The sequence below is a fragment of the Colias philodice genome, chromosome 13, assembly GCF_061535455.1.
Source record: "Colias philodice isolate Cphi_HAF_F1 chromosome 13, ilColPhil1 Martin Lab GWU primary, whole genome shotgun sequence".
Taxonomy (NCBI): Eukaryota; Metazoa; Arthropoda; class Insecta; order Lepidoptera; family Pieridae; genus Colias; species Colias philodice.
Genome location: NC_143098.1, coordinates 5543723 through 5570301, shown reverse-complemented (window position 1 = coordinate 5570301; position 26579 = coordinate 5543723). Strand labels below are relative to the sequence as shown.

At 32.4% G+C, this 26579-nt stretch overlaps 1 protein-coding gene across 6 annotated transcripts in view; it reads right to left on the bottom strand.

The window, feature by feature from the left end:
• pdm3 (POU-domain protein pdm3) overlaps positions 1–26579 on the bottom strand; it is a 112161-nt gene that overhangs the window by 33633 nt on the left and 51949 nt on the right. Inside the window, exon 1 of one of the 6 annotated variants that reach the window (XM_089702396.1) lies at positions 2448–2550. The exons of the other annotated variants lie outside the window; for them this stretch is intronic. Within the exon in view, the coding sequence (XP_089558522.1) occupies positions 2448–2462 (15 nt within the window). The 5' untranslated portion in view covers positions 2463–2550. Of the gene's footprint in view, positions 1–2447; positions 2551–26579 lie in introns of those variants that run through there. 6 annotated transcript variants of the gene reach the window in all.

Below are 26579 nucleotides of genomic sequence, written 5' to 3'. Positions count from 1 at the left end.
ACAAAGTGTTTATTTTATAGGATACCATCTTATTTTATTTATTTATTTTTATTATATATAACTAACTATATATAACTATGGATTAAAAGCATAAGTATTGCGCCCTTTTTATTGATATCCTATGTTTTATAAATTACTAGCTTTCCACCCGCGGCTTCGCCTGCTTTGATTAAAACCTAATAAATTATACATACCTATTATATTTTATATAATTATACAAAAACCTTCATCCAAAATCACTATCTATTAAAAAAAACCGCATCAAAATCCGTTGCGTAGTTTAAAGATTTAAGCATACAAAGGGACATAGGAACAGAGAAAGCGACATTGTTTTATACTATGTAGTGATTATTAATCATCATGGAGTTAACTGCCGCAGATAATTGAATTCTCATTAACATAAACATGAACCTATCTAAAAAGATTTATATTTATAATCGATTAATACATAGGTATAAGGAAATAGAAGATAGGTACATATATGTTTTTCTAGCCTTATTTAACATGCAATTACCCCTACGAATCTCATTGTTAAACAGTTAGGTGAACATTTTGTCTCAGATTCCGTTACTAATTACTTGTTAGAAAATATGCAGGAGATATTACTTTGTAAAAAATCTACCAAGACTTTTGGAATTGAAAAGGGAGAAACCAAAGCGTGAAAAATCAAAGCTACGCGTTAAAATAAATAGAACGAATTAAATGCAACTAAATGCTAACAACGTCGTAAGAGACTTAGCTAAAAGTATAAGTAACAGGTGGTTTAAAAGCATTTCGTGGTCAAATTGTATTTATTTCCTTTCCTTTGCAGGTTCTAGAAACGTCGATTGAATAGCGATAGTGTTTGTTTTAAAATTAACGCCATATTTAGTATTTTTGTACCTACGATCTTCGGATCGTATGATTTATAATGATTAACCTTAATTTTATTAAAATTTTGATTTAACTTAAAATAAAATTTGTATTTATTTTTATAGAGTTTTATACACATTTATAATGCCATTCTATCATTGCTTTGCAATCAAATATATGATAAACCAATAGATTTAAATCGAATACTAACAATAGTCTTTTCGAAATATATTTTGGCGTAAGTATAAAATATAAGATACGATTTATTTTTTTATACATTTTGTTTTACAAAAAGTATTTTGTTGTTCACATTTTCCTCGTTAATAAAATGTTTTTATTAATAGTTTCTCGTAAGGTTACAGTAATATAACCATAATTAAATCTTAAATTATGTGTATAAAACCCAATGGTGACTGGTTTTTCATAATTATACTTAGTCGTTTAATATACCTTATTGAATTAGGTACAAGGAAAATACAAATAAACCTAACTGTAATTATATCTGAGAATTTCATGATATACCTCTGATTCCCATATGACAATAAAAATAACAATTGGTTTGGAATTAAGTGATTTTTTGTTTAATACTTAAATAATATTAAACTTCCTCTTGTTTCTAATATCTTCACATAAAAATGAATATTACCTATATTGTTAATTTAGCAACCAAATGATATTGTAAAAACAACATGAGCCTACTTAATTAATTGTAAAAAACTTTTCCTTGTTTAATTTTTTAATAATTTTTCTTCGAAATTGTAATGTATATATATAAGTAATTGAGTTCATTTAAGAAAATTTATAAAAAAAAATCTTTCATATGAAAATGTTTACTTAAATATTCGATACCTAAGACATTTTGTCTAGATATTCATAAAATAAAAAATAACTTTCATCTTTAAACGCCGAGGAACCACACAGTTTAATTGCTATTTATCAATTTCCATCATAATTTCAATAGCAGTAATTTGAGACAGATGAATGATTATGGAAATTAAGATAAAATTTTATCGATACGAGTATAATTATTAATATCTAATAACTAACGATTGCTGCTATTATCTGTAATTAATATTAGCCTTGGAAATATAATAAAGTATATTGTTGTCTAAAAGTTAATTATGCATATATAATATTTATGTGTGTTTTTAATTAAAGAGTCAAACACCATTCGTTTGTGTGATGTAAGTTACATATGTTGTAAGAATATTATATTTTTTTACTATTTTACATATAGTAGGCTATTAAAATAATTATTTTCCATGGTTCATACTGTTTTTATGGTTACGGAAACAAATTTCTTTAGAAAACAGAGCGTCAGAGTTGTATCATGAACGTCTTTAAAAGAAATAACTTCACTAATTAATTAATATTTAATAGTTTCTTGATAATAATATGTTGCGTAATAAATTAATTGAAAAATCAATTTATTAATAAATTAAGTATTTTTGAGTGGTTAAATCACAAATAATAATGAATAATTATAAAATAATAACTTGAATTAAAACACAACTACTTTATTACCATACGGCTGATTCAATTTATATTTTTTATATAAAAAGTTACATTAATTAACATAATTTTAAAATACTTACAAAGGACAATGTCATTCTCTCCGCACTTAATGTAAGTATCTAGTTATTTCAGCAAATTTTCTACGTCTATACTTTTCCCGTAACTTGCTGCATTGTTGGCGAAATTTTCCGAATTTTCCGCAACACGTGCCGCCGCTGAAAACTTTGAACTTTGCCGAAACTTCGTCCAAATTATATCGCCTTTACGTTAACACACTACCGTCCGATGAACCGTCTAACGCGCGAATAAACAAATCGTATCAAATGTATTTGTTACAATTAAAAAGTTATTAGTATCACTTTTCTCACTGCGAACGCGCGTAAAAGTTTCTATGAAAGTTGCGTTAGATACCGCGGAGTAAGGAGAACACGGGCACTATCAGCGAAGCGTTCATATTTTTTATTTTTTTATTTATTTATCAAAGAACGGCACACATACAGCCGCGCGCTGAGTTGCACAGCGCGGAATGAAAGCGCGTCATCAGTTTAAAAAATCAACCCCTTTAGTGGTGGCTTGAAAAAATGCGGCCCGGTGGGTGGAGGGCGGTCGCCCGAAATCCTTGCCAAAGCGATCGCCATCGGCTCGACTTGTCACTTGTCGAATAAGCATAATAATTAGACTTTTCGATTAGCATTTCAGTTTTATTTAATTTTTTGAGCTTTCGCTCGCGGTGCACGAAACTTGTTATAAGTTCTGCAACTCTCGTGGGAGATAAGATGTATTTTATGTGTTTGCGAAATGCGATTTTAGTTATTAATTTTTTAGTAGATATTAGTGATCTGTAATCTATAAACGTAATAAATTTATAATAAAGTTTAACATTAAGAATTCGTACAGCCAATTTTCAATTTGTCTGGGTGTTAGCGTTTTCGATTAATTAAATATAATGATCGTGGAAAGATTCCGGACTAGATGTTACCATGGAACGGTAACAATAACATAAATTCGAAGAAATTTTAACAGCGCATTTTTTGTTATAAATTTTATTTTTCTTATAAGTAGCTTTCGTATAATATGTTGCAAATCTGGCCCCTTTAGAAATAGGTTGTTGTGTCGACAGCTTTTGGTAGTGGAGCTTTTATGAGGCCGCACTTATAGGTTCCTATATTAAATTTATTAAATGTATGTAATGATAAATAGTTATTTTTTTCCAGAATATTTTGTTGTTATTTTAGATACTTTTGAAATTGCAATGCCATTTGCGATATTCACTTTTTTTCAAGAGTGTAGAGCGAATCGGTTCGTGTGGTTGATTCTTTATCAAAGTGAAGCTGACCGGCGAAGTAATATAAATATGAGTTAGACACATAAAACTCGCATTGAATATTTATGCCCCGAATGAAAAATGAGAAGGTAGCTGACCGAAGCGGACAAACGGACCAGCAGAAAAATTATCACCAGCAAATAACATTCGAAATAATCAGCGGTACACGAAAAAATCAGTAATTATTCAGATGAAGTTGGACGAACGAAGGGGGTATGGGGGCAAAGGCCGGCCAAAATAAAAACGGCGTTGCGTAGGGGCGACACCCCCCCGCCCCTCGCCTCTACAAATGTTATCTAACTGCGTTCGCTCCGTGCCGCGGCGCCGCTTCGGCCGGAATTAGCGCGCCCGAACCGTCGAATTTTCAATTTGTACTCCATTTTTTTCTCGGATAGTTGGTCCTAATGGAAAAGGCTCGCCGATCACGGATTCCGTCTGAAGCGCGCAGAGCGCTAGAGCGCCTCGATTCTGCGAGTACATTACGCGTCATTATTTGGCCGCAAAGTGGGTATTATCGGGCGCGGGCACACACGCATACTTGTCCGCGCGGATGTGTGTGTAGATTTTTACTCATTAATTTTAAAACGCTCCGGATTTTTTTCAGGGCGGGTGCTAGGGGGTACGTGGGGGGTTAAAATTGGCGATGGCCGCCGGGCGGGGTGTCACCGGCGGGGGTTATTAAATAGATTGGTCCGCGGCCGAACGGAGCCGCCGATCTGCACTTGTACTCGCGTCATTAACGGGTTGAGAAGCGATTTTAAATCGTGAAATAACAGCCTGTTACAGGAAAAGTTGAGCGAGGCTTATCGGTCCCTCGTCGTCGTATTCTACAAGCTTAATTGCATTAAAATGTCTAAGTGTGTTATTGTTAGGCGTTCTAGGCTCGTTATCACAGTTAATTGTCTTGCAGTGTCAAGTGCGAGTTGAGAAGTCCGGCATCGCCGCGCAGGCCGCGGCCGATCGCCTCTCTTGCGAAACACAATCCGTTACACACACGCATAAGCGTTTTTTTAAACTGACCGTTCGACAGGGTGACCGGGGGGAGGTTGGGGAGAGGAATTGTGAAAAATACTCGAAAAAAAGGCGAAATTGTAGCAGATATATAATTAAAGTCGGACGTACAGTAACAGTGTATGGCGATGTATTATGCAGTCGGGAGCTCCGGTGTCGCGCACTCGATTCGTGTACGAAACGACAACGGATGAGAAAAATTAATTGAAACACAGATGACGTAATATTTAGGATTCGCGTGTATTTCTATAACTGAATGAATGATAAAAATATCTCGGTGAATAAAAATAAATCTAATTAGCACGCAATTAAGTCTCTCTTTAATTATGTTTCATATTTTATCGAATTCAAGTGCAGCAACTATAAATCATAATTATTAGCTTGCGAGAAAAAAATTGATAAATCAGGTTAAGTGCGATTTCGATTTTTGAGTTATATTTAAAACGTATAGAATGTTATAATGTGTGCTGATTATGATTTTTTAGTTTTATTTGAAAAAAAAATGTATGATTCCGATTATAAGGCACTTCACACGAAGCGCACAGCCCATCCGCATGTATGCATTACACCTAAATTCTTAAATCATGTGAATCGACGCGTGAAATGTCATATTGGGGAACTTTTGAAGCCGGTGTATCATCGTCACCGCTATTTTGTATTGTTTGCGCCGGGTTTAAATACATTTACTTGTAACTATCAATTTTTAATTGAATTGTTTGACTTTGTTTTATGGTTTTAAAACTATGAGCTTTGTTAGATGAAGTGGTTTGCGTATTTACTAATATCAATAAATAAATGTTGTATTGGATGATAGTAGTATATTGATACATTTTTATAAAAAAGCAAAAATAATGCGGATTTGGATGACTACAATAAAACATACAATTCAAGCTCACATAATAAAAACATAAATTTATTTTTGATTAATACACTGCAGAGGTCTTGAAAGCTTTCTTCATATAAAACCAAAAGAATAAATCTCTCCTAAACTTATTATTTTTGTAAAACAAAATATTGTATCATGGCAGATTTTTGTTTTTAATAAACAAACCTTTTAAAAATCTGTCATATCGAAATTAAAATATGATATAACACAAACATCTCTATAACTACTAACCATCTCACGAAGTTAACAAATAAAAGCACTTCCATAATCAAAGGGTGGTAACAACGACACTGACAGATGTTGCTAGGGCGGCCTGCATTTGCCATTGATTCAAAATAAAATTCAATAATAACTTTTCATTTATTTCGTAATTTCCCATCAATTACCTACCGTTTATCGGCCGGTAAATCGATTACAGGGGACTGATCAGCGTAGATTTTTGTTTACCCTCTAATGTGACTAACTCTCTTTACCCGTATATTCGGAAATTGGAGGACTGATTAGATATTGGGTATAATAGCTATCATTCCTCTGGCTTAATGCGTTCCAGTGACGCAGTTTCGGGGGAAATGTGGAAGAAAACTGACGATTTGCATCATTTAGTTATGTGTTAGTATACTTAATTAATTGGATACGAGAAATATAAAATTATAAATATAATATTACAGATATTATACTACTAATATTATAAAGAGCAAACCTTTGTATTTTTGTATGTTTGTATTGAATAGGCTCAAAAACTACTGGACCGATTTCAAAATATCTTTTACCATTACTTAGAGGGATTCTTCCGAATCCGTATAGGCTATATTTTATCCCGGAAAACGTAAAAATGTACCACGGGCGAAGCCGGGGCGGACCGCTAGTTATACTATAAAACAAAACTTTTTTAAACTAAACTAATTTTGACTTGTGGTTGCTGGCGTCGCATATAAATTTCCGTCGAACTTGTTTTTAAAAGGAAACATTTTTATTTGCAAACAAACTTTTGGATTTATTTTAATAAATTTTAGTACTTTCAGAATGTTTAGTTCTATAATTACTTTAATACAATAAATATCTTCTATTACAAGCAAACTTGAAACGCTTAAAAATGGTTACATTTGCATGAATGATTACACAAAATATTCAAATACTTTAAAAGCTCTAAGCATTGTGTTAACACTCTAACAGTGGAGGTCAATCGCAATACAAAATTTAAATTCCAATTATCAACTACTTATGTCAACGAGTACGCATAAATGTAATTATCGAGGTCACTCAACATTGCGCCCGCGCACGGTGGGGTTCCGGGCTCCGGCACGAGTACATAATTCACTCAATTGCTTAGTATATTTGAGTACGTTTAATTTTAATTTTAAATCGAATTAGGGTAACGCAATTATCGAACTATAAGGGCTGTATTGATTTTGGGAATCGTTTATGGGGGTGGCAGATTACTTTTTAAAAAGCACACGAATTTGTGCTTTCATTTTGGTCAAGTAGCCATGATACTTGAATGAAGTAATAAATTATTTATTTAAGATTTTTACTCATTTATTTATACAATGACTAGCGGTCCGCCCCGGCTTCGCCCGTGGTACCTACATGTTTAAACTATCCTATCTCTCAAGTTGGATCGAACTGCACATGGTGTGCGAATTTTATTATAATCGGTTAAGTGGTTTAGGAGTCCATTGAGGACAAACATTGTGACACGAGATTTATATATATTAAGATATTATGTTCCTGTGACTCTACGTGTAAATTCTTTCAATTAAATAACTATTGAATGTTTTCTTGTTTGTTATTTTATTAAACTTACCTGCATCAGTGTGCCAGAATCTATCTGAATATAATTGTCAATAGAACAATAGCTCATATACTCAGAATAGGCAAATAGAGTTCCAAACAGCGTGTCTATCGAACTCCAAACTATATTACAACCGAAAAATCTGAACGGAATTCTTGTGGTTTAACGCAAAAAGCGTTTCAAATATTCGGCGGAGAGTCTACGTGCGTACCGTATATAGACAGATTCGAAAACGTTCGTTGAATGTTTGTCTTATAAAAGAATCCCCTTATATAAATTTGACCGCGCACAAAGCGCGCCCGTTCAATCGACATCCCTCGAAGCCTGCAGTAGTTTTTCAAATATGCAATTTACTGATTTAAAAAAACAAAAAACAGCGTGGGTTGGGTCGCCCGGTCGGACCATGGAAAATGGCGTAAAAAAGAAAGTAAAAAAGCATTGAAAATAGTAGGCGTAGGTCCGGTAAGTAGCTTCGGGTGTGATGACCGCCCCCTGGATAATTTGTTACGTGCATTTGTACTGATGCTATTATACTCGCGTTTTCATGTTTGTTTGTTTTCAGTCTTTAATGGACATCTGAAGTAATTGAAAGTATCCAATCCTTTATTTAACGATCGAGTTTTTGTCGCTTGAATTTGAAAGCATTTTGTTTTTAGGATGGAATCGGTATCGTATATGACTGCTAATTTTTACCGAAAAAGTTTGACAAAGTCTTAATTATGCATAAAAAGATAAAAAGCCTCTCGCGAACTAATGAAGCAAAGTTTAAATCAAATACTCAATAATTCTAGACAGCCCCTTGAGAGTATAAGCTTCAAGTTTTGTGTAGAATAAATAACCACTTTAATCAGATACTAATAACTTTTTAAATTTTCATGGAGTTATTAATTTTTAAGTAATGAATTTTGTAGGTACACGTTTACGAAGGCCTACGAAGGCATATACAGATATTGACTTCAACAGGGCGACTTTCTTAGAAATAACGATTTTTGCAATTAGAGCTGTTCATATTACTTTTTTCTCTAAAGTAGTCAAGTTCATTTGTATATTTAATACCATTATACACTTTATTACCGTAACAGTTATTAAAAACAAAAACAAATCACATAAGAACCTAAAACATTAATTAGAGACAAAGAAAATACACCATAACGACAAATTATAAACATATCAAACACACAATTTGCGTATTCAAATAATACATTTACTTCGATAAATAACACGTGGCATTAAAAAAACGTAAGCCACAATTAGTAGCGACTTTCGCAATTAAAATAATGACTGTCACACCTATCGTACAATTATGTGGAAAATTCTGTTTTTACTTATACGAATTAGGGATAATCAAAAAAGCTTAATGCATGGTAATGATAGGTAATGATGGTGCTTTAAGGTCTCCTGATACAATATAATTCTTCTAATCACGTATTCCGAGTTATGAATCCGGTGTTATGAGTTTTTGTCATTGTTGATAGGAAAATTATGTGCGCGCTATTATATAAAATGAAAATTCATATATTTTTCTTTTTCCTTATGCGTTATTTACAGGCAGTTTGCTTTAATATAATATGTGTAATGAACTAGGTTTACCTATGTATGTCCATTTTTAAGTAGTTACCTAAGTCTTTCTTCATGGTGCAACGTCAGAGCTAATCTAAATTCTAAATCATTAAATCGGCACTGAATTCATGAAACTAAACATCTTTATTTTATATTAACCTATTTAAAACACTAACAGCCGCTTAATTTACTGTAAAGTCAACAATGAAAGTACAATACCGAAGTGTCCCGTAAAATAATTGAACAAAATCCACTCCAAGTATTCGCAGACTGCGTCCAACAAACATTCACATCGAACATTGGAAATAACTAAAAGCACGCCATCAACTAAGTTATTTCATTATACACTAACTTGCAGTGTCGTAATAGTGTCTGAGTAGAGGGCCGGACTGAGCCATTAAGGAAGGGAAATTAGTGCATTATTGACTGATTTCCCTTTTCAACTAGCTGATAGACGGTTCGCGCCGGCTTTTCGATTTAAAACACGGCTGGATGTTTACTGCATTAGCGTTCATCGATTTGTTTTCATAGTTCCATTTATGTAGGCTAATTTTGAAAATATTTTCGATTCTTTTGTTTTCTTATTAGAAGGTAAGACGTTTTCGTAACTATTATCATGATGGATGCTATATCACGTAACACTGCAAGATAGTATGTCGTCAGGCAAAACATAACATGAATCACAAAACTACATAACAGGCAAGTAATATTAATAATTCCGTTTCATGTTTTAACATTTTTAAACATGGCCATTATAAATGGTGTAACAACAATATATTATATTCACACTTAATGCGTACAGTTTTAGATAGTATTATAACAATAAATACAATAAAATCCGTAATTACAAGCGTTTTGAATTTTGAACAATAGCTAGTCAATCGAATCGAAATCGCGCGGGCACCCTCGCGACAAGCCTCCTAGTGGCTCCAATTAGTTTTTATGGCACGCTTCATTACCATCCTGTGTTAATTATTATTGTGCTGACGAATGCCTTTCTCACTCGACAACCTAATTAGAACATGCCTGGTTTTTTCCCTTTCGCTTCCTTGTCAGCAAATATGAGGGGTGTTAAATGTATGCTTTTTATGAGCGCGCGGCGAGTCGTCGCGGGTTGCGTTTATTTGTTCTGTGGAGGTGAGCGCGGGAAAAATAAAATGCATTATCTATGCTGTTGATACTAACTCAAATAATGATACGATGGAGCGATATTGCGATTGTAAATAGTGTTTTACAATTGCCTATTGCCGTAAGCAAATGTGGGTAATGTTAATAAAAGCTTGAGTTGGTCAATAGATAACTTATCTATCATTACAAAAAAATGTTAAATGAACCCTATATTTTAAAATTGTACAACATTTCCGATCATAATTTTTAAAGATTTGAAAGAATAAATTATTAGTTTAATAGATACGACTAAATACTAGTTAAGTCTTAGTAATCGAGAGAAATTGGTGATATTAAAACTGCTAAATGACGAGTTACTGATTCTTTGTCTTCAACACGCTATTGTGCCTACGCTTCACATCTTGTCATTACTTTTTTACACGAATAATTACTTAATTGCGCGACCATTGTTGTTAAGAAAAAAATGTTTCCCGCGCATTCTCAAGTAGTTTTTAATCTGTAACCGAGCCATATGCGTTCGGTACCTCTTAATAAGCGAAACCATAAATTCACCCACTAATTGGTGCGATTAGAAATTTTAATTATTTTATTGATTTCTTTTGTAATTTTATCGAACTCTTTATAGCCGAATTCGTTTTCTGTTTAATAGTTAGTTGAAATTGATTGTTGGCGTGTTATTCTTTGATTTCACCAATTACAAATTTTTCATCGTACATTAAGAATGTTATTAAATATTAATATTATGGGAGTCGAAATTATGGACAATTATAGATTATGCTTAAATTTTATTCTTAGTATTTTGTTAAGAATCTATAATTGATTCTATGATTATATTTTTATTTTTGTTTTTTAGCCTACACATTCAATGGTCGTTAAAATGCTGTTTTTATCTTTTCTAATTAAGGAATGAGGAATCAAATTAAATAATCTGAAACTACACGAATTTACTTCAACAGGGTCTATAGCTAAATATAGCAGGGTGTGTTCGACTATTTCCAATAGGTACCTAAGTAACATGCCTCCGAAATGCTAATAAAAATGGAATTGAATCAAATACAATCAATCGTCTTATATTTCCCCCTATATATGCAATCTCATGAATTTCATTCCATTTCTTCCTAACATTAGTATACCTAGACATAGCCTCCACATAGAGTCAACCATAAAAACATCTCATATACTTTATATAGAAAACAACCATAAAATGCCCAATTTTCTACTGACTTAGAGTAGCACATTGCAACCTGACTACTGTAGCTACAACAGCACACTTTCCAACTTCGCAATTATCAGCAATCGCTAAATGCTACTGCGATATGCATGACGAAGCGAGGTCTAAGGGACCCACTTTTTACTTTAATTGTGTGTCCGTTATATACACTTTATTTTAAGTAACTTTATTTTTTTTACGCCACCTATCTCAGAAACTTATATACATTCGTATTATTAAGCTTATTTCGCATGCAGCGTAATACTGAACACATTCCAAATAATATAATTTTACTCGTGTGTTAGGTATCAGTTCTCCTGTTCTGACTAAATCAAATTTATACACACGATCTCTGAAAATAAATCATTTCTTTACTAAGCATCTCCGTGTTAGTTTTATACGAATGTCGTATACAATTCAATTCTGAAAATACATATTGCCATTATTTTATTGAGAGCCTCTACATAAAAACATAATCCACTTACGCCGTGTTATAAATTATTTAAAGACATAATACCATCTTACAAACTAACTTCACTGTACTCAAATTGTATTGACCTCATATAAGGTATTGTCCAAATAACTGTATTACGACGGTCTATTGTAGGCACTTTGCATTTGAATGTATTAATTAATATAGAGCTACATTTCGTCCACTCATAGAGTATGTTAACAAAAATATAAGTAATAAAATACAAATGAACAACAATGAATAAATAGATCAACGTAGTGTTAGCATTAATAAATCCCTTCATAATATCAATCATGAATACCACAACGATATAATGATCTTAAAATAATGTAATGACGCTGTCGGCCTTTTAGTCACCACCGAAATTTGATCCGCAGTTTAACAATTATCACCCTTGTTGCTATTTTAATAAGATTTATATCGAATTCATTGTACACTGGTCTCGGTTACATGAGATCATGGTTGCCATTTGATTTATTCGTTTTAACCGTCTTGACCCACATTCGCGTATTGCCTTTAATTGTTAATAAGCATAATTAAAACGCGTGTTAAACATATATAAACGGTAAATGAAATGGGCTTTTATTATAGCCTTGGATTTAATGTTTTATAATATTTAAAGAAAATTACTAAAATGCTATTATGCGAGGATTTTTAATTGCAAATAGTATGCAGAGGTTTTATTATAACAGCAATACCTTAAAATGCATCGAAGAAGAGAGTGGAGACGAGCTTCTAATAGCTGTGGTATTTGGGTCGATCGTCCCAATTTGCAATAAATGTGTAGCTTTTCGTTATATAAATTTATTTCAGTGTCCAATATTGCTCTAGACAAACAAGATATGAATTTTAAATAGTTGATCCTTTTGCGATATATTCAGCACTACTGATGGATGTTTTCAGGTAGAATTAACTGAACGAAACTATTAGATCTACTATTTTTCTTAGTTTCCGAAAGCAATTGTTTTTATAACGTCAAAATAAATAAAAACAAGAGAGTTAAAACCGGCCAAGTGCGAGTCGGGCTCGCGCACAAAGGGTTCCGTAGCAGCAAATATAATAAATTACAGTTAAATCAACCTATCTCAAAAACTATAAGAGATACTTTGATCAAACCAAAAATCGTTGAAAGAGTTAATTAGCATGCATCACCTCTATTTTTTTTAGAATTTTATACCCCGTAGTTATAAAAATAGAGGGGGGGGGACATACTTTTTACGACTTTGAGAGCTGATATCTCAAAAACCGTTCACTTTAAGAAAAATGTTTTTTAGAAAACTTTATATCATTTTAAAAGACCTTTCCATTGATACCCCACACGGGTATGTACATCGAAAAAAAAAATTTCATCCCTCAGTTACATGTATGGGGGGCCCCACCCCCAATTCTTTTTTTTACTATTTAGTGTCATATTTTTGTAGCGGTTCATACAACACATATTCCCATCAAATTTCATCACTGTAGTACTTATAGTTTCCGAGTAAATCGGCTGTGACAGACGGACAGACGGACAGACGGACAGACGGACATGACGAAACTATAAGGGTTCCGTTTTTGCCATTTTGGCTACGGAACCCTAAAAACGGCTATTGAAGACGGTTTTTCTTTCACAATGACTTATGGTCTTCTTAAACATTTTATAATATGAAATACGCTATTTACAAATATTGTTATGTTTAGATTCTCGAGAATCAATGGGAAACAAAACACACACCAACTGATAAAGAATTTATTTGTTACTAGCTTTCCACCCGCGGCATCGCCCGCGCAGAAGAAAGAAAAACCCGCATAGTTCCCGTTCCCGTGGGATTTCCGGGAGAAAACCTATCCTATGTCCTTTCTCGGGTATCAAAATATCTCTATACCAAATTTCATGCAAATTGGTTCAGTAGTTACGGCGTGATTGAGTAACAGACAGACAGACAGAGTTACTTTCGCATTTATAATATTAGTATGGATTTGATTTATAATACTTCAAAATCATTTATCAATAACTAGCTTTCCGCCTGCGGCTTCGCCCGCGTTTTCAAAAAAAAACCCGCATAGTTCCTGTTCCCGTGGGATTTCCGGGATAAAACCTAGCCTATGTCACTCAGAAATGATGTAGCTTTCCAACAGTGAAAGAATTTTTCAAATCTGCCAAGTAGTTTCGGAGCCTATTCAATTCATACAAACAAACAAACAAACAAAAAATCAAACCTTTCCTCTTTATAATATTTGTCAATAATAAAGATCTTAATACTGTAACATAATTAAAAAACGTAATTTCACGGCAAATGATAATTACGTAAAAAATTATGCATAATGTTTATAAATTATCACACAAATTAAAAATCAATGTATTATTTTTATCTGACCTTCGTTCAAGGCATCAATTAATTTAAACAATCAACAATTATGGCATTCAAATCGCAAATTATGTTTTAGAGTTACGTATGAGATATTTTAATTTTAGATCCGGTATAATTCGTTTGTATAAAAACCATTTACAAATTAATATAGAAATAATGTCATATCTATTATAGACCGGGAGATACTGACATAAAATTTCGAGTCATTTGTAACAAGGATGGCGGTTCTACAGGGGTCTTAGTACGCAATGACAAAAAGAAAAATGATGGTGTGAACGCTGGTACCGGTGGCTTAGTCGCGTGGGCGTTTGTCGAACTCGTCGGAAAAATAGCGAAAGTCAAACGATTTGTAACACAAAAATTTTAGAATTTACCGATAGCCCATAAAAAAGTAGTAGGCGGTAGTGTCATGCCATACTTTTCCGGTGTGACTTACAGCCCGCCATACCGATGCGAATGTGTTGATTTAAATAAAACAATCATTCAACCATTTGTACCAGGCTAACTTTTGCACAGGTAACTATCGTCGTGCAGCCATTTACGAAAATCGCCATGCCATACTTTTCGGACGATTCCAAATGGTCGCCATACCGCCGAAAATCTGCAAAAAATTTTTATTTCGCCAAACTTTTTGTACCAGTATTGCATTTGGATTTTTGGAGAGTATTTGATAAAATGTGACCATTATTATATTTGCCATACTTCTAGTAGGGGGAAAAAGTGCTGTCATACTTGAAAACTTAATTTATTATTAATTTATATAAGTGAAGATTTCCAACACATAGATCTTTGAAATTTTGTATTTATATTTGTTGATCCTCAAACTTACAGGAAAAATAAGTGCCATACTGTTACAAATCGTCTGACTTTCGCTATTTTCCGACGAGTTCGACTAACGCCCACGCGACTAAGCCGCCGGTACCAGCGTTCACGCCATCGTTTTTCTTTTTGTCATTGCGTACTAAGACCCCTGTAGAACCGCCATCCTGTTACAAATGACTCGAAATTTTGTGTCAGTATCTCCCGGTCTATTAGAACTATTGATGATAAATTAACGTACAGTTTTTATATTTATTTATGTATGGTGAAATTAAGAAGAAATTATTTGTTTCATAAAAATATGTTGATGGAAGTAAGTAGAAACAGAAATCTGAATTACCAATTAACCTATAATTTATTACCAATTTTAAAGCCCAAAAGAAGATTAAGAACAAAATATTTCACACCACATCATGTTTCACGTCCACAAACACTAGGGTTAACCGAGTGGATTATTTACTATTTTTATTTTTTATTTTATTTTAATGCATGCATAATTATTAAATAGGTAATACAATAATCAATAATAATGTATAATTTGAAATGTAACAAATAATATTATAATAAATTATGTCTAATAAGCTGAATGAATTCGTGTATACGCCATTGTAACAGTGATACCTAATAAATTAGTGTGAACACAGGCTCCTGAAAAACAGTTTACAACTATATTAGGAGCCTGGGTCATAAATTTTTTGTAACATATAATGGTGCAAATAAATGATTTATTTGATTTATTTATTTATTTTTAACTGGAAGATGAAAAATACAATTACAAAACTAAAGGTACATAGCATGCGGAAAACATACCCACAATAATAATTTATCTAATTACATTAAAATTATTACAATAGGCACATAATTACTGATTTAATAGAACAGGAAAATAAACTATCAAACAAACTTTATGTTGAACTTATATTATTACCATAGTATAAAGAGAACTTATACTATGTTACTACTGTAGTAGTGAGTAATTGTACTAAAATATTATCATTCAAAAGTCTTCAAATAATATAATACATGACTACTATAAAAGCTAGAAACAATCTTACTACATAACTGAAATAAATTATACATTAATGTTTTTTTTAATTTCCGATAACTGCGGAATCTTAAGTAATGTCGACACACTCTTAACCACTTAATAATATATCTATTAAGTTTCGTAATAGCCATACATAATCGAAGTGATAATTAGACATATGATCATTATGTGGGAAGTTTTATAATTATTTTTATAATTAACTCTTGTGACGCGAGGTTGTAGTTTTAATTACTTTCCCGCTAGAATTATTTTTATAGAGATAACAAGGAAAATATAAAACTAACATACCGATTTTGCTACTTATCGTATGCTTTGCTGTCATGTGATAAAAACGTGATACACTTCATAACTATGCCTTAATCAATATCTTCAGAATTCATGATCATAATTAGAATTCTGATAACAAAGTTTAGTCCTTATGTAATGCTAATTGTTGTATACAATGTAAAAACTATGTCATTGAAAAATTTAAACATTCTGGAATGTGTTTACAATTCAGAACTGCTAAAAACGTTTTAAAATTATATTGCATACAATTTCAGGACATGTTTTAGCACCGATCGTTTGTTAAATTTTAATAGATACTTTACTTTTACCTCTATTTGTTATATTATAACCTGTTGGACATTGTACATATTATTTAGCCAAAATTTTAGCGCAAAATAAGGCCAAGTATAGACTCTTGAATAAATAAGTTGTGCGATCCATCGGCAGCTCGCTCGCCTCACATACACTACATTATAGGCTAATTACGTCTCGATTATGATCGCGTCGCGACATTGCATATTTCATGGCGCGCATTGTTCTAGCGCGAGTGTAAGCTAGACATAATGTTGTCGCCTTCGGTACCTAGTAGGCTTTTGTATTGTTTAGAAATTTTGGAGCTCTAATAACGGATATTAATAATTATCCAGTTGAACATGTTTAATTTGAAAGCGTTCTTCTCTATTTTATAGTAAGTTATAACGGCATTTTTCAAAAAGTTCGTTTAAATTTAATTTGAAACGAAACACCGCAAGATCGCTAATATTCAATAAACATAGATAATATCCAACAACAAAACCAACATCATAATGACCTTAATAGCAAACGAAGCTTAATAATTCTTAGTATTCACACACATTTACACACACATTGGCGCAAGCCTAATTATACATCATTACTAATTGTACAATACAACGACTAAGAAGTATTCGTCTATTAATGACAAAAGCAATTAGGGTGCACGCACACATGCACGCAGGCCACGTGTTGGATTGCCGCTGCTTAGGTGTGCGGTAAGATGTATGTATGTATGTGTGTTGATTAATGAAATGAATTCTTAAGGTCGTAAAAAGTATGCAATGATTTGTATGGCGCTTGCTTCGTGACAGTGAATTAATTAGAATGCTGCTAGCGCATGTATTTTTCAGAGATGGCTTTGTAGGAAAATTATCTATCAATACATTTGGAAGTCAAATGATTTGTGAATAAATTGAATGTCGTGATTATTTATAGTGTGGTTATTTATTTTTTATTAAAGATATGAATGTTTAAAAAATACGACATAAATAAATTATTATTAAATATACGATGTTTTTCTGTAATATGAATTTGTTTAGTTACATATGTACGTTGTTTTTTACATTAATATGCTCTTTATTCAACTTAAAATTCTAACTTAATTTAGTTTTTTTATTATAATTTATGTACTCTTTGAACAATTTGGCTGTATGTCTAATACAATATTAAAAGTTAAAAATATTTAACACAATCTATCCATAAATATAATCCATACTAATATTATAAATGCGAAAGTAACTCTGTCTGTCTGTCTGTTACTCAATCACGCCTAAACTACTGAATCAATTTGCATGAAATTTGGTATGGAGATATTTATTATTTTGATACCCGAGCAAGGACATAGGCTACCTTTTATTGCGAAATATGTACCACGGGCGAAGCCGGGGCGGACCTCTAGTTTCTTATAAACTCTCATAATTTTGCTCGTCTATACTAAAACTAGGTATCATTAGCAATTGCGGAATACAATGTGGCAACACCTTAACATTACACAATACCACCTCAAACCTGCAAGGGGTCTAACATTTAGAATATATCCATTAAATCTATCATTAGTACCCCACTGGAACCTGAGCATGCGGTAATAGCCTTTATTACCGACACATAAAAACTTAAGTAGTGTATCTAGTGATACCTTACAAATAGATATTTAGCTTGCCGAGAAAGGATGTTTACGAACTAAGCTGTTATCGTTGAAAATTAAGGTCGAAGCGTCGTGAATGTTGTTATGAATTCGCTTTTCGGAACTGGGTGTTTTATGGGCTTGATAATAATGTATATGACATGTGTTAACATAATTTAGTTAGTCACATAGAAGGTATACAGTATACTTAATGAATATGTAATTTGTATCATGATTTTCCTGTATTATTTTGTAAGTTAGTTTGACAAAATATTATTGAATACCAATAGGGTTGGTATTATTTTTATTTAATAACGATGAAATTGTGCTAATGGAACAACATCAAAAATTAAAGACAAACAGGTAGTCTTTAATTTTTAATTTATTAAATAATTTAGGTTAGTTTTAGTTCTTTAAATAATACTTACATAAATATTTATACATCTTTTGTATAACCTGTTTCCTTATGATCTGTTTACTAATCTTCTTTGCAAACCTTTTAAAAACTGCCCAAAAATTTAATTAATCATTCAGTTGCACTGTCTGTAGTCAGCCTAAACATGAGCGTGTATGGGTGTCTGTATGTTTGTATGCTATGAGCTCTCATTAGTCGAATGCTTAATGGTGCTAAGCATGCGGGCGAGATCGGCTAGTTGCGTTCACTTATTTCATTGTGACTAGAGCCTGGAACGGTCTATTGTGATTAATACATTAATGGGATAAGATTAGGATAAAATAATTTAATATTGTGTTATTTTAAAATTGTAAAAAAAAAATAAAAACTTGACTAACTCTACCTATGACCACTTACTAAGACTGAGACTATTACTGAATCAAATATTGTTTTAAGAATTGATAAAGAATACGATATGACGATACGTATGACGAATATCTAATGAATTATTTCACCGTTTTACTATTATAAAGGGTATCCATTATCCAACAGCCCGATTTGAAACAATCGGTACCTACGATCATATTCTGCGTAGTTAGTATAATAAAAAACATCGTTATAGTCACCTTTTTTAAAATCCTACGTAAAAAAGTTACCTAATAATAATGACGACATTGTAAGCAAAGTTGCCGATACTTACACACACATAAACGCCTAATCAACACGCAGGGATTTTTCGTTTCGCAATCAACCGTACGAATTTCCACAGCCACGGGCGGCAATCGGAAAAATATAATTACCAACATAATCCTCGGCAAATTGGATTAAAAATGAAAAAAAAAGTGGAAAGTGTTTTAGGGTGCGTCATTATTTTTTGCCGGGAAAGGGATCGCGAGCTAATTACGACAGATGGATCGTAGTATGTAATAACGCTAATTAATCGATCGACGTGTTTTTTATTCGAGATATTTTGGTGTTCGAGTGTTGTTCGAGATCGAGTTTATGTACACTTGTCGCGTGATTTCTGTGCAAATTAATATTGCGTATTTGCAACGCACGTTATTGAAACAAATAGGGTTGTTGAGTATGTTTTACATGGTTATGTTGTAGTTGTCAACTAAAATACACTTTCATCAAATACACATTCTTCATTCTTCATTCAATACCACAATCATCCGTTAATCGAGGTTACAAGGATATGTTTTAATGATTAGCTGAATATGAAAGATAAGTGTGCTTACAAATTTTGTGGTCATAAAATTCTAAACAACTTTTAGCAATTAAGACGAGTGTAGGTACCTACTTAAATATCCAATATACTAAATAGACTTCTTTACAAAAGCTTTGAAAGCTCTTATCAAAATTCCTAATTTTCTAAAAATAACTCTGTACCTATACACGTACGTACCTATATTATAATTAAAAGTAAAGAACCTCATTATGTCAGAAGATTCTAATATTATTTCCAATTTGTACATACAGCGCGTCGTATATTTTACAAACAATATTACAGCCATTCTAGGAACAGGCTCTTTCATTTTATGAAAAAAGCCTATACCTTTGTGTGGCTCATGTTATTAGGATTTTTTCCATGTCCACGACAAAAGGATTAACTAACAAAATGTACCGCTCAATTTTACAGCAATTCTGGAAATATTTCTAATCAATGGAATAGAATATTTCCAAAAAAGCAAGAGATAGAGACAATGGAATCAGACTCGCTGCCTCTACCCTTCTACGTACTATTTTCTCCACATATAGGTAGTATTTATTTTTGTTTTTTGTATCGTTGTATTTACTATCTATCTGGTCTAGTGTGTAAAAGTTATTGTTTGAGTAAAATGTTTTCACAAGAAAGGAACAAAAACCAGCGGGGAAAATGGATTAAAAATCTTAGAACATAGAACACCAGCTATTTCAATAATGACCAATACAAATAAACATACACAACATATTTATTGTGAACCACAGAAAAGTACAAATGAGATTAATAATCAGTCAATACAAAGTATTTTCCTTATAAAAATAATTATATTTGTCAATTGTACGCATATAGTTTACAAACAAACGTTACGTACGATGAATTTTGTATTTCGTTGTCTACTGATGACGTCACTGTTTCTCAATCCAAGAGCTAACACCTCAGTGCTTAAAATTTTAAAAATACTTACATAGTTTACCAGCTATGAAGCGAAAGACATCGCGAGGGGTGTTCGAATAGAGCCACTTAATTTCACCCTTCTACCCTTCATTATAATCACCCACACAGACACTATCGAGCGTACACACTAGTGATTAGTGTATTTAATTTGAAAATGCTAAGTAGTTCCCTTGTTCTATCGCTGTGTGCGTGCTTTGTGTGTGTGTAATTACTGGGGGTGGGCTAACCCTTCGTATCGTCGGTTCAAATGATTGCGATCGTAATTTTGTGATTACTAATATTTTCATGTTCTAATGTGTGGGTTATATCGATTTTAAAGTAAATGCCGTAATGTACAGTATTATCGCTGGTTATTGTCACGTACGTGAATATGCCCTTTAGTTATCGGGTCTAGTTCAATAAAGTAAAATTTCTTTAATGTTGAACTGTCTTTAAAGTATCATGTCACGCGGGAAGTAAACTTATAATCAGGCGATTAAATGTGGGGTGTATATAATTATATATTATCTACGAAATATTTTCTCGGTAAGCATTTGTAGCTCTTCAGATTAAGAGCTGTTACTTCTACATAAATACATAAAATATTGTCTAAGTATAAAAATCCATAAAAAATAATAACCTCATATTTCATCCTCTACCCTCGTATAAATAAAGTGCATTTGCAGTTTATAATTTACATTCTAAGTGGGAAAATTTAAAGCAACGACATTGTGTCGCGTTCTTAAAGTAACAATTAATTTGTGTGTAAAACTGTAAGAGGAGGACATTAGCGATTCACAACACTTGCAGAGAAGTAATGACTCGTCTGTCCATATAATCATAGAGCGACCATTACTCCGGTCCCATAGGGTGACAAGCGGTTGGCGTCTTGGGGGACAGATAAAAGCGATTAAAAATGATGTAAAAATATAATTTATAGACAAAATATACTTTGTTTGTGTTCAGAAGTATTCCAATTCTACACTGCATGTAATAATTTTCAGTTTAAAGCAATTTTCTAAATCTTTTTATTTTTTCTCTATCTGCTATTATCTTGGTAACAAGTTTAGAACGCGATCGATTCATTAAAAGTGAACAAATATGAACATAATATGCTGACTCAAAACAGCACAACACGAACACAACGTAGTCACAATACACCGGGGGAAGCACTGAACGACATTAATTTCGCGAAATGAAGCTCATTTACATTTAAATAAGGACGCCTTAGCCAGGATAAGTTGTGAAACTAGCGGCCGGGGGCACTCTTTACCCAAGCAAGCTGTATGTCATTAATATAATTCAATTCGAATATAATGTATCGTACGTATAAGAAATGTATTCGGAACTTAATTACTATGCATGGAGACCGCTGGCTTTGACAGTTTCTTAAATGGTATATTACGATTGAATATAAAGCCTGATTGTATTGCCACCCTGTTAAATCTTATTGTGTATTGTAAGAGCTAGTAGTTTTGGTCATAAACCCTTATCTTATCTAATGTTGTTTTGATATAAATAATGCGGAGTCGTGTTTGTGTGCTTTCGGAATCACAGTTACATATAGTTCGGAAATCACAGTTGTTATTGAGGTTTTTATATCTGTTTTCTTTTTGGTACAAATATTTTTGAATGGTTTCGATAGAATAATTAGGTAAATTATTAAATGTAAGCATACGATACAATATTTGTAGGTGCAAATGTTAAATTTTTAAAGAAATTATTTAGATAAAGATATACTCTACAATCTAAGCTCAATATTGAACCGCACAAAAATAACTTGCAAAAACACCCCGCAGATTTAAAATTCGATCTACTTTATTATTTAATTTCTTAAAGGTCGGTTAAAATAAATACCCTAACAAAAATCATCTCCAAACTTCTCTGGAACTTTTAACAACCGACCAAATTGGACCGCGAAAGAGGATCATCAATAACAAAATTAAAAATTTCCCAATTTGAATTTTAATTGCATACGATTATAACCGAATCACGGGTGCCTAAGCCTTCGTTTTTTTGCGTTAAATAATTCATTCGAACCGCCTCTAACTAGCCGCGTCTGGATCCGACCGGTTTAGGGGTGTAAGTTTAATCCTTATAAATTTCCTTTTTACACAAAGCAATATAAGTAATTAGCATAATTTCGTTGAGTAAATGAAATATGGTAATTAGGGGGGTTAACCCCTTCTCGGGGAAAAGAAAGGGGGGTAGGGAGGACCCTTCGGGCGCATCCTCATTGATACTCGTCACTCGATGTAGTGATGATTACAATTAAATTATACGCTATTCAAATACCCGTTTTGTTTTGATTTTGGACGCGATGCTTTGCGTCTTGTCCTATATTTTAATAGTGAAATTTTGAACGAAATTACATTTAAATTTGGCATTACGTACAATTTGCTAAACTCTTTATACTTAGGTACAATTGTTGGGAATATTATTGTTGTAATGTGCGAAAAGTAGAATAATACAAGTAAAGCAACAAGATTGATGAATAGAGCTTATCGTTAATTCAGATGTTATCGTATCAACACACGATAAAGAAGCCTTGAGTATTTCTTTTGTTACAGATGTTTGTTTGTTTCAAGTATTGTGATCTTCACTTACTGAATCGTCCTTTAAGAAATCTAGATAAATCTTATATTTTACTTTGTATACCTTCGTTAATTAGTGTGAATATAAAAGTCCTTCCTCATGCGTAACCTACTCCTTTTGAATTCGTAGGAACGATGAACTCTATGACGCCAACACCTCCGATTTTATTTCCAAGCGAAACAATCGAAACGTGTTTATAGATATACAAATATACCGGAAAAAGCCCACTCAATAGAACTCCAATTAAAATTAAGTGCTAATAAAATTCGAAAGGAATCGAACCGACGAACGCTCCACTTCGTGAAATGCCTCCGCGATAAAAGGTCTTCGAAAACACAATACAGAACCCTTGCCTCTATGTTAGAGCGGGACCCTTATATCCAAGACGAAATATGTGTGAAAGAGACAGCTACCAATTGGAATTAATTAATTATAATTAAGTTTTAAGTTGACGCGCCAGTTACGAGTAAGCGTAGACTTTCGTTTAGATTCGCCTGTGTGTGTGATAGTTTGTGTTTGTGTGCAGTATCGATTTAAACTATGGCCAGAGATAATGAGCTAGGGTGGTTTGTAATAAGTTTTTGAGGTCGATTGAAACACTAACCGACTAAGGTTGATGTACCATCCACTTATCGGAATTTAGAAAATGAAGAGGCTCGTTTAATTCGGCCGGTTTATCGAGCTTTGTGCTGATACGATTATACGTTATTATTCGGATTAATTTAATTATATTGTGAAATAGTAAATGAAATGTGAGATGAGCTATAATGTGAAAGGAATTTAAAAGAAAATATACCTGCTTATTCTCCTATCAGTTGGTTTTATACACAGAATTATAAATTTACTAGCGGTCCGCCCCGGCTTCGCCCGTGGTACATATTTCGCAATAAAAGGTAGCCTATGTTCTTTCTCAGGGTCTAAAGATTGTCTGTGCCAAATTTCATCAAAATCGGTCCAGTAGTTTATGCGTGAAAACCATACATACATACATACATACATACAAACCTTTCCTCTTTATAATATTAGTATAGATAATTAGATAATATTAGTATAAATAGTATAGAAGTATAGATTTATAATCAAACGTAAATGGTAAAAAGGTTGTTTTGAGTAGATTTTAGTAAGGTATATTTAAATTTAAAACCAAAACAATTTAGAAAACAAAATTATGTCTTAATCATTTTAGGTCATATTTCAGTCTGTGTAATTGTTATTTTCACGGTATCTATTTTAATGTCAGTTTATTTATAAAATACATTTTAATCTTACAGACAACTTCATATGACAAGAGTCACAGAGCAGATTAAGATTTTTCCTTTATGAGAATAACTAGCCTTATTTATTTACTGGCAAGAAAATTTTCCATGCAATTAAAAATATCGTTATAAATTGCTAATGCTATAAAATAAGGTAACCTTTATCTTCAATTATTAGTTAATTTGTTTGCTTCGCGAAAAACTTGAAACATGTTGTGTTAACCTGAATTTTTGGCAGGTTAATTTGATAAGTTTTTGTTTTTTTTTAAAGAAAAGAAAAGCTTGTATCAACGCGCTTACATGATGTGTGCTTTTTAGCATGTTATTTGTTGTTTACAGTGTTGAGCAAGTAGATCGAGGTCTTGAGTGTTTAGTCGGATAAGGGTAAAAAAGTAAGTATCGTGTACTTTTTGTAGTTTGGTAAATGATTGCATTTATTTGGTATCATTTTACTTTCGTTTTCTTTCGTTTCATTTGGCTACGTAACCAAGAAATTTGCCAAGAGGTTTTAAATAGATGCTTATCTTTCTTATATTCATGGTGAAAGCTCCAAGATTTTTTGTTTATAACTTGAATGTTTGGGTTAGAACTTAGAACGAAGGAAAGATTGGTTAAGCTCTCGACTTTATCATTATATCAAAGATAATATTATTCTATGATTTGTACAACAAATTTTTATTAGCTGCATTGCATTTTGAAATTTATTTCATACTGACCGACTTTATTAAGCATTTCTAATACTTTTAAATATGTATAACCAGTTGAAACATGATAGCGCGCCTAGTTCACAAACCGTATCAAAGTCTCCACATACAAGCAACGTAAAGGTTATCTCGAATTGATATTAAACCTTGCATGTCTCCAGTCCACTTCCTCATCCAAAATCGATAGTTCCCCCCCGGGTGGCCCCCTGTTGTTATAGTGAGGCCGCTCCTAATTCGAGCCCCGCACGTATGGCGATCTTTGTCGTCTGACCCGCAGGTGATATGTGCAGATGCGGTATTGCAAGTGCATTATTATGTGTTTCTTATTAGGTTGTGATTTGAATGATTGACAATATTGTATTGTATTAAGTGTATGAAATGTATCGTTATTGGGATATGAGAATTTGTGTTTCTTATGTTGTATTGTAAAGCTTTTTAAAGACAAAAACATGGAAAGCTATAAACTAAATATTAAAATTTGAATTAGATTTGTAATGATGAGGGGATAATACACCTTAGAGTCGTTCATCAAATAAAATTAAAAAAAAATCAAATATACCTATATCCAAACTTCACAATTTTTTCCAAAAAAAGGTTTTATGATTATTCAAGAATAAAATTATCACTAATACTGAACTTAATTGAATTCGCGGCATAATATATTCATAAAAAAAACAATAACATTGATACATAATTATATCCACATCTCCATTGAACAAAACAACGTAATCAGATACGCAAATGCTATTAATGATGCACTTAGGTATGAATTAATGCCGTATCTTATCTCTTCGTAAACTTAATACAATTTCTATCATACAAAATATATTAAGAACAACCTAATTATTATAAATAAATATTTAGCTAACCATAAATATGAAGTATGTATTGTCATTTGTCAATTAGAAACAAAAACAAGAAGCGACGATATGTGTAGAATCTACGCCGTAGATGCGGTATTTGTACATTCAATGCATTTGTCGCTTTATTTTGCGGAATGGAGTTATGTAATTAGTTTGTATCTTTAGTAGATCGAAATCTATTTAGATATTTTGATGATATTTGAAGTAATTCGGAAAAAATAGTATATATTTAATCTGTTTGGAAAGAAAGAAAGAAGTTTACAATAATTGTAGTTAGTATTCTGCGTGACAATGGCAAATACTAAATAAAAATGCATTTAAAATCTGCATTGCTATGCCTGCTCTATCTAGAGCTCTATCTAAAGGAAATATATTATTTTATTAATAAAATTGCATAAACAGCCGATAAATTAAATGATCACATTTTTATCCTTTACATTTCCAAATTATTTTAATTCTTACACTCATTTTAAA